Raw genomic sequence first — 9,735 nt, forward strand, 5'->3', positions numbered from 1 at the left:
GAGGACACGTCGGTTCGGGAGTAGCCGGGGGAGACATAAATCACCACGAGAGGGGTGGGCTGGGCGTGCGTATGAGACTGTCCTTCTCACTCGCTCTCTTTGCGCTCCCCGTATGCAGAGGCAGGGCTTTGGGGTGACCATGCCCCCCCCATTCTTTAACAAAAGAAACGCTTCCCACCACCCCCATTTTCTGCCGGGGTTTGTGGCCAGCAGCTGTTTTCACAGGGGGGAGGGGAAGGGATGACCTGACCCGTGTCTTTACAGAAGTCATCTCTTCCCCACCCCGTTGAGGCCGGCAGCAGCTCCAATCCTTTCCTGCCCGCACAGTGCCGAAAGGCTGCTAACACCTCCAGACTGCTGCTGGTCACCCTCACCAGTGGTGGAAGCAGGCGGGTCAGGGGGCCATGGCCCCCCCACTTCTACAAAGGTTCCGGCGCCCTTGTCTGAAATACTGTGCTGCATTCTAGGGTCTTTCTCCAGGAGCCAGATGATTCATTTATAGTTCAGTAGCACGTGGCCAGGGATCAGGACCCCCAAATTCAACTCTTGTTGACACATCCAAAGAACAGGGTGGGGAAATAACAGATCCATCATGAAACAACCGCTAGAGAGGGACAAAGCACCCACTGTGTTTGTGAGTTACACTCTGATTTCAGTGACTGTATTGCTCTAGTCCTGCACCTTTCGTTTAATTAAAGGGAAACTCCTTTTTCTCTGATTTTATTCTCTAGTTTTCTTTCCCGCGTGCTCTGACGTGGACAGAATGGGGAACAGCTTCAGGAAGACCAGGCACAATGAAGAGCTACAAAACGGTCCCAGCCAGGTCCTGACAGAGCAGCCTCCAGGTATATTTGCTTCTTTTTGTGCTTCTTTGTTAGCAGTTTCCTGGGGATTCATCTCAGCCTACTTTGGTGATATTGTAACCCACTGGTAGACTGTGTTCTCAGCCTCCCGTAGTAGCTGGAGCACTAGAGGATAACAACTTACAACTGCTGTAAACTAATCACATTTTTTCATTCGCTCAACTAGTAGCAGTCTGTGCTTTCCAGTGCGGCACAGTCCCAGGTGTGAACCCTGCTAGTGACCTGTGCTGGTAGAGTGAGTGTCACGTTCTTCGCTAGAGGATAACAGCTGCTCTTACTACTATCTCATGGATTTAATTCTTTAACGCAAGTGGTTGAAACTGCTGCTTTTACAGCTAGAGGTCCTGGGTTCAAACCCTGCTGTTGGAGTGGGTGAGGTATTTCCCCCACCCCAGAAGTTAGTCTGCTAGAGGATAATAGCCTACTGTTGCTGCTATCCACTGGAATTACTCATTAGCTCAAGTGGTAGAAGCCAACATTTTGAGTGTCGGAGGTCATGGGGCTCAAACCCTGCTATAGACACAAGTGTCAGGGTGTGTCATTTCAGCCCTTTCAATAATTGCTCCTAACCCTCTGCCTCATAAGGGAGGGGAGGCTACCAGAAGCAGGAGGGGGAGGGGCTGGAGCATGGTGTCCCTAGGCCAGTGGAGTGGCGCCGTTACTGCCAGTGTAACGTAGCTTGTTGGAGTCAATGCGGCCGGATCCCCAGCTGCTGTCAATGGGCTGTAGCTCTACTGGAGCCAAAATCTCACTCTCCCCGTTCCCAGTAACACTGGCCTCTTCCCGTCACGTATTTCCCCTCTCCAGTTCTTGGTGAAAGGCAAAGATACAGTGAAACATGCATGACTCATGTAAACAAAACAAAAAGACAAACCCTCAAAGACTTGCCAATAGGAAACTCTCTCAATGACGGTTCCACTCCAGTAACCCCAGGGTCAGCCAGGATGAAAACCAGAAGTCCGGGATATCGATTACCCGCCCACTAATCCAAACTGTCTATTGAGCTTGTCAGGCCTATGTATGTGGCAGTTTTCCCTCTGTCTCTTCAGCCCTTGCGTCTCCTTTCAGCCTGGTCTATTGATGGTCTAGTTCCGTTTACACTGTTTCTTTGGCACAGTGCTCAGGTAGCCCACAGATGTTTTCTCACAGTCATCTATCCAGGCCAGTGCTTCCCAAGCCGTGGCCCCAGAGGCCAAAAGCGGCCAATGGGGTCTTTCAAAGTGGCCCAGGGCTTCCCTCCCGCTGGCTACAGAAGGGAGCCGCTGCCTAAGGACCCAGGTGGAGTGTGTTGCCGTGGGGCTACAAGACCGGTGCAGGTTCCTTGCTGCAGCCAAGGGGATGGGAAATCAGCTCCCCTCCCCCTGGCTGTAGCAGGGAGCACCGCAAAGCGCTCCGCCTGGGTCCCTACATGCTGGGTCCCTGCTGGAGCCAGAGGGAGGGGAGCACTGATCTCCCATCCCCCTGCCTGCAGAAGGGAGCCACTGCCTAGGGAACCAGGTGGAGTTCACGGGCTACAGGACGTGTGCAGTTTCCCTGCTGCAGCCCAGGGGGACGGGAGATCAGCGAGGAGGCAGTTTCCTTGCTGAACTCCTTCTGTCTGGCTGCAGAGGGAGGGCCCTGCTGGCGGAGACTGGTGGCCCTTCAGGGTTGTAAAAATGATATCTGTGGCCCTCGAGCCAAAAAGGTTGGGCACCACCGATCTAGGCAGTTTCCGTACATATGTGGTCCCCATTAAGGTAGTACAAGAGCGCCTTACAACCGTCAGTGTATTTATCTTCTCAACCCCCTCCACCCTCATGTGAGGTAGGGAAGTACTATTATCCCGTGTTACACGCGGGGAACTGAGGCACCGGCAGACAAAGGGCCAGATGCACAAAGGGACGTAGGCGTTGCAAAGCCAAGTGTCAAATCCTCTAACGTTCAGGTGCCTAGAGAAATCCTTGGGCTCCACCAAGCCTGAGCTGGGTGCCTGGACTCCCTGTACAATGCTTGGGTGCAGAGGGGCATCTCAGAAGGGGATCCACAAAAGCCAGCCTGCTGGGAGTGGGGAGAGCGACCTAAGATAACCCATGGGAGATGCTGAGCAGGGGGGTATCCTCAGCTGAGGGAGTTGGCTGAGGTGATTTGAGGACAGAGCCATTGGTCCTCTCACAGAGTTCAGCATCTAGGTCCGGGTTGTCAGGAGGCACCTATCTCTGCTATGATCCGCAGCCAGGAGCCCCTCTCCGGGAGTCAGGCCACTGAGGTGCCCAAGTTGTTTTTGGTGAGATGGGTTTAGGTGCCTGCCCAGCTCCACACAGAACGGGGGGGATGGGGAGACAACAGCAGCCCTATGACCTCCAGCACAGGGGTTAGGGGACTCACTCAGGATGTGGGAGACCCCCCCCCCCCTTCAACTCTTCCTTCGGCTGATTTGAACAGGGATCTGCTACCTGTCTGATGAGTGGCCTACCCACGGGGCTCGGCAATAGAGAGTCATTCTCCCATGTTCTCTGGCCCACTGAATGATTCAAGTATTTGAAGTGGGACAATTTCACGGAGGAAGGCTTGCATCAGAACATCCCATCTCTCCATGGGTAGGGAACCCACTTGAGAGGGAGCAGAACCCAGTTCAAATCCCTTCTGGGGGCAGATTTGAACCAGGAGTCTCCTACCTGGTGGAGCAGCCTAGCCACTAGCTAAAGGGAGGTCTTCCTCTTCTGGGTGGCCTCTGAGCACACATACGGGATCCGGCACGTTAGGTGGAAAGAGGCTGATCTTCCCTCAGCGTATGGATCACTCTGGAGCTTAGGTGGGAGCTAGGGGTCGGAACACCTAGACTGAGGCAGCCATGCACACGCCTAGAGGCAGAAACATAGACACCTACCCTGAAAACTTAGGTGCTGAATTAGTTTAGGTCTCTGCCGGGCTAGACAGCCACGGAGCAGGGGTTTTGTGCACCGCAGGGGTGTCTAAACCTTGGATTTAGGTGCCTAACCCCAGATTTAGACCCCTAAGTCCCTGTGTGGGTCCAGGCCGAAGTGATCCAGGCCCTGTGTCTGATCCAGGATGGCTATTTTTGTGCTCAAAGGTGCTCAGCGTCGGAAACCCTGACTGGCTTCAGTAGGAGCTCTGGACTGCTGGAAATCAGCTTCTCGTTTAGATGCCTAACTGGGGCTACAGGAGCCTGTCTTAAGCATCCACGTTTGAAAATATTGGCCTGAAATCAAACAACTGCGTAAGCCATCTTTTCCAGATTCTGCAGCTCAGGTCATCTTCCCAGCCTGCCGTTTGGACCACATCACTCCCTCCTGCCATGGCCTGAGTTATGTAGCATGGCTCTTAATTTCTGTGATGATCCAAAGTTTGATCCCTGATTCTCTTCCAGAATGGCACAGGGAATGTAAACAGCTGCTTTAATTTTTCAGCTCAGCCTCTGCCCACGGTCAAGAACTGTTCTTGCTACGCCATTGGGTTAATCTCAGTTATGGGCATCATCATTGCTTTAGTCATAGCTCTGGCAGGTGAGTTCTCCGCCTCCCATGCCCCAGGCTCTCTGTTTCCCATTCTTCTGGAGCTCAACATCTCGGGTGTGATTACAGGTGCTGGCTTAGCATCTACCACTGATATTTCTGGCATTCCCGTCACCTCAATATCGGAGTGGCTGCTGCTCTGTTTTTCTGCAGGGCTCTCCCTACATCAAATTCCCTAAATCACTCCCACAGCAGAATGCATGCTTCTCACTTTAAACTTGCCAGGTTCTCAGTTGGTGCTAATTGGGGTAGCTTCCTTGAACTGGGAGGCAGTGTGGCCTAGTAGAGAGGGCACTAGATTGAGACTCAGGAGGGTTTCTCCACGTGGGACTCAGGAGACCTGGGTTTTATTCTCGGCCTGCTGATGACTTTAAGCAAGTAGTTTCATGCCTCTCTGCCTCACTTTCCCCACTTGTAAAATGAGGACCCTGATCTCCCTTTTGTAAAGTGCTTTGAGCATGTGTGGCCAGTGGTGACTCCTGCCTTTGCCCCTGCTCCGCCTCTCCCTCAAGGCCCCGCCCATGCTCCCATTTGCCCCTTCCTCTGCCCCCCCCCGATGCCTCTGCCCCATTGTCTGCCCCTCTGCCCCTCGTGCTGGTTTTGCCCTCCCTCCCCTAAGGTCCCCTTCTACTTCTTTCCTAGTGGATGATGAAAGGAAATGTGAGGTGAGTCGAGTTTTCACCGTTCTCAGCTATTTGGTACTTTACACAGCTTTGCTCCAGTATAACTTTCTAGGCTCAGAGACCTGTGATCAAATCATTTCACACCAGAGTATGAAGGAAACATGGGACTACCTCCAGTCAGTCTCCTGCACAGCCCACAAGGCAGAACAATTCCTGCTGCCTTATCTGTCCAGGCCACTTGCGCCTCTTCTCAGCCAGAGAGTGCAGTCACGAGGATTTGATGGACGATTGCATGGTGAAGCTCACAGGCATTCACATGCAGGGGTGATGTGATAAATTGCTGGGCTGTGAATCTGTTGCATCAGACTTTGGGGTAGAGAATGGTGTGACTGTGATCTTCTGACGATTCTGCTGTGAGCTGCAATCCAGAACAACTCCATGGGGTTCAGTGGAGTGACTCTGGATTGACACAAGGAAAACAGAGCAGAATCGGTCCCAGGCACCGTTGGCTTTGGTGGGGTCACTCTAGATCAGTGGTTTTCAAACTTATTTGATTGCGCCCCCCCTTCTTTGTGTCTGTAGTAGTTTATGCCCCCCCATCACACAAGTACGTATACCAATTTAAAAAACCAGTGTTCAACTCTCACTAAATATTAAAAACAGTAAGGCATTGATTCAATGATCCATTGTAATAAGAGCAAAAGCAAAACTGTGATTGTTGTCGATGCCTAAAATGAAATGTGCACATTGTGTCGTAGCAAACAGATTAACATACAGAAGGCAACACCTTTGTATAAGCTTAAGAGAAATCCATCACAATGCACAGCGCCATCTAGAATCAAATGCACAGCACCATCTGAGGCCCTGGTGTGTCGGGAGGAATCAGCTTTTGCTAGTTATACTGTGGGTAAAATGTGCACTGTAAGGTTTTTTTGCCCTAAAATGTCTCATGCCCCCACCGAATACATTCCATGTCCCCCCAGGGGGTCCTGTCCCCAATTTGAAAACCTCTGCTCTAGATTTACATCAAGATCCCTGAGATCAGAGTCCAGTCCTGACTCCATAGGTTAGACTAGTGGCTCCTATAACTTTTTTCTTGTATCTTCAGTGACACCTAGTGATTGATTCTGTGACCCACAGGTGCTGACGTCCTGCTATTGGGACGGTAACCCCAGGCCCTGATTTCCTATATAAACATGGGTAACGGAGTCTGGTTTGGGATCAGTGTTATCTGCACTATTGATCACTTTAATATCAAATGCCAACTTTCCTGCCTGTAACTGAGAGCAATGAATGCAGTTTACAGCATGGGCTTGGACTCAGGAGAACAGGGGTCTATTCCAGCAGACCGGTGGCAGAGCTGGAGTGACCTTGGGCCCGTCACTTCCCCTCCCCGTGACTCAATTTCCCCACCTGTAAAATGTGGCTAATGATATCAATTCTTTCATAAGGGGCTTTGATACCAACTGATGAAGTGCTAGATAAGAGCGAGGCTTATTACTAGCAAACCATGTCTGCATGTGTATGGGGAGGTAATTAAAACAGAGCGTGGGGAGGGAAGAATGCCCTGGATGGGATGATTTAGCTGGGGTTGGTCCTGCTGTGAGCAGGGGGTGGGATTAGATACCTCCTCAGGTCCCTTCCAACCCTCATCTTCCATGATTTTATGAATGCCTAACCACTGTGCTACTTGATATCGGTCAGTGGTAGCCTCCAAACGTCATTGCTCTCCTCTGGACCTGCCTGCAGCCGCATGCCTGGATGATTGGATTGGCTACCGAGGGAAATGCTACCTCTTCTCAGAGGCTGAAGGGAACTGGACCTCTGGCCAGAGCCACTGCTCTTCACTCGGTGCCTCCCTGGCTGTGACTGACACCCAGAAAGACTTGGTAAGGCCGAGATATAGATTCTCTGTGAGCTGCAATAGGGCAGATGTGGCAGACTGGTCAGTGCTGGAATGAGGGCCTGTCCTGCCCTGCCCTGAGGTACCTCTGCTGGGAGTTCAGACAAGGAAAGTTTGAAGGTTCGATGGTTTCCTGGATCACAGAACAGTCCTCCCTTTGTCTATTTAGACTGTGAGCTCTTTGGGGCAGGGCCTGTCTCTCGCTGTGTGTCTGTGCAGTGCCCAGTGGGACCCTGATCTCAGCCGGGGCTACTGCCATACACATAATAATAAACTATGTGAATCTATGTTCACGATTATTATTATTAACCGGTCCCATAGATGGGCCTGACACATCGATCTAACCACAGTCCAGGTTGGGTCAGTTCTGATCTCTCCCAGCAAGAAATTCTACAGCTGAGGTCATGGCACTGGCCCCAGCCTGTGTCTCTCCAGCTGTCTTGGAGGATGGAGCAGCCTCCAGGGTCCCATTCCATTACGGGCTTTGTAGGTAAAGACCAGAGGCCTGATTCTCCATTGCTGTCTTGGGGCAGGGATGGTGGAGGTTGGGGAGGTGCTTTTGAGCCAGGAGATGTGTCTTTTGCTCATTACACAACAGTGATAATATGAAGGACCCATATGTGCATGGTGCAGTCGTAATAACCATGTAGCTAGGACTGGCATGTTGTGTACAGTGAGACATCCTGTTGCTCTGCTTGGGTTCCACTGGCCTAGAACACCGTCAGCACCGCTAGAGGGCTCACAAGCTACTTAAAGGGATACTGCCCTATTCCAAGACATCACAGCTGGGCTGTGCAGGGACTGTCTCAGCCTCACTAGTGTAATCTTGAGCAGCCTTGGGGTTGCTTTGATTTACACCCTGCTTTCTTTGGCCCCTTATCGTGGTATTTTTCCCAGTAAGACATTGAGAGCGTACATTTAATCATTTTCATTTGGGAGATGCTGCCCACAGGGACCGTCTGCAGTACCCTGATCATCTAGGAAGGTGAGGGTCTGGGACCTTTGGTCTCTGTAGCCACATTCTGACACAATAGTGAAAGCTGCTTCCCATCCCTATGGCTCTCTGGGATACAGAGAATAGCCACAGTGCATTGTGGCCTGTCCCTGTGCCCGGGGCTGGGTGCAGAGCAGTACACCCAATCCACCTTGGAAAGGGATTTTCACAGGGCTGTCTGTGCCCGCTTTAAGGGCCCCTTATGCTGCCCAGTTTAGCCTGAGCATAAAGGAGAATCTGATCCCAGTGGGACTTTATCTCTCTCCTTAAGTGAATGATGATTTTACTGACCCAGGTGCACGGTGAGCATCATCCCTGACATTTCTCTCTTTGCTGTTTTTAAAGGATTTCCTGCTGCAACATAAAGGCTCCCTCTTGAGCTGGATCGGCCTCCGGAGAGACCCGGGCCAACCCTGGAGGTGGGCAGATGGTACAGAATTCAGCATGTGAGTGCTTTATCTTAACAGCATGGTCATGGTTGGGTCAGACCTTTCAGGTATTGAAAAGGTGTTACAACAAACCTTTTACTACAGGGTGTTAAGGTGCTATCATGTCCATCACTTCCCCCACATCCACAGAGCAAGTCATCTCATCACAGAAGGCAATCAGGTGTAAGATCCTAGTGGAGACAAGGCACCGGTGGCTTTAACCTCTGTGTCACTTGTCCAGGTAAATTCCAGATTCAGGTTCTAGCATTCCTCGACTAGATACATCATGGTAAAAGAAACCTATGCCTCACCTCTACTAATGCACTACACTGAGTTAGCTATCTCAGTGTAAGCACCTATTTTTTGAGGGGGGAGGTGTTTGATTTGGGGTTTTTTGCTTTGATTTTTGTTTTGTTTTTTGGTTTGTTTGTTCGTTTGTTTGTAGGGTGTTGTGGGAGAAAGCATGAAGACGCTTGCTTGAAAAGTAACAAGTGAGTGATGGAGCATGGACTCACTGGAGGTGGGAGTCAGCATCTTGGTACGGTGAAAGAGAGATGGTAGGTTGGGAGAATGCAGTTTGTAAAGGGCCAGGAAAGTGAAGCCAAGCCAGCTTCTCTTTGATGCAATAGAGAAGGGGAGCCAGTGGAGGGATGCAAAGAGGGGGTGAAATGGTGAAAACAATGGGCAGGGAGAATGATCTTTTCAGCAGCTTTCTGAATGGATCTGAGCAAGGCAAGGTGGAGAAGAGAAGCATGTAGAAGTAACTGAGATGCGACGTGATGAAAGCCTTGATGGGAATTTTAGTGTGTGGATGGAGAGGAAAGGCCATCTTTCAGAGATGCTATACAGAAAAAATCCACAAGACTTAAGCAAAGCCTGGATGTGAGGACCTAGAGAGAGGTCTGAGTGGAAGATGACAGCCAGGTTATGGGCCTGAGTGACAGGCAGGATGGTGGAGTTGTCCACAGTGATGGAGAAAGGACATAATAGAGTGGGCAGGGGCAGGAGGGGAGAGATAAGGAGCTCTGTTTTAGCCATGTTGAGCTTGAGCCAGGGGTGTGCACAAGGGGGGGATAAGCAGGGGCACCCCCCAGTATTTGTCAGAGTCACTGAACTATTCTGGCTCTGGGACCCTGGTGGCAGTGGGGTGGGGAGCAAGCTGCTCTTCTCAGGGTAGGGGGACGAGAGGGAAAGAAGAGCAAACTGCTCCTCCAGGGGCTGGTATGGGGGGCAGGGGGCCCAGAGAACATGAGCTCCTCCCAGGGCAGGGGCACAAAACATGTCCCCCCCCAGAAAAGATCAAAGTTAAAATTTCTGCGCACACTGCTGGCTTGAGCTGTTGACAGCTAGATATCCACAAGGCGATGTCAGAGAGAAGGGGAGAGGGAGAAGAGAACAGAAGGGGGTGCGGA

At 51.3% G+C, this 9,735-nt stretch overlaps 1 protein-coding gene across 1 annotated transcript; it reads left to right on the forward strand.

Moving 5' to 3' along the window:
• The first annotated feature begins 763 nt into the window (after nt 1-763).
• LOC137164986 (early activation antigen CD69-like) lies at nt 764-8,345 on the forward strand. Its single transcript, XM_067566057.1, has 4 exons — nt 764-845; nt 4,271-4,366; nt 6,703-6,887; nt 8,241-8,345. Exons 1-4 carry the CDS (start codon nt 764-766, stop codon nt 8,343-8,345), a joined length of 468 nt encoding a protein of 155 aa, XP_067422158.1.
• The last annotated feature ends 1,390 nt before the right edge of the window (nt 8,346-9,735 follow it).

This window comes from Emydura macquarii, unplaced genomic scaffold (assembly GCF_026122565.2).
Source record: "Emydura macquarii macquarii isolate MOO-44397 ecotype Brisbane River unplaced genomic scaffold, CSIRO-AGI_Emac_v2 contig_2705, whole genome shotgun sequence".
NCBI classification, from domain to species: domain Eukaryota; kingdom Metazoa; phylum Chordata; order Testudines; family Chelidae; genus Emydura; species Emydura macquarii.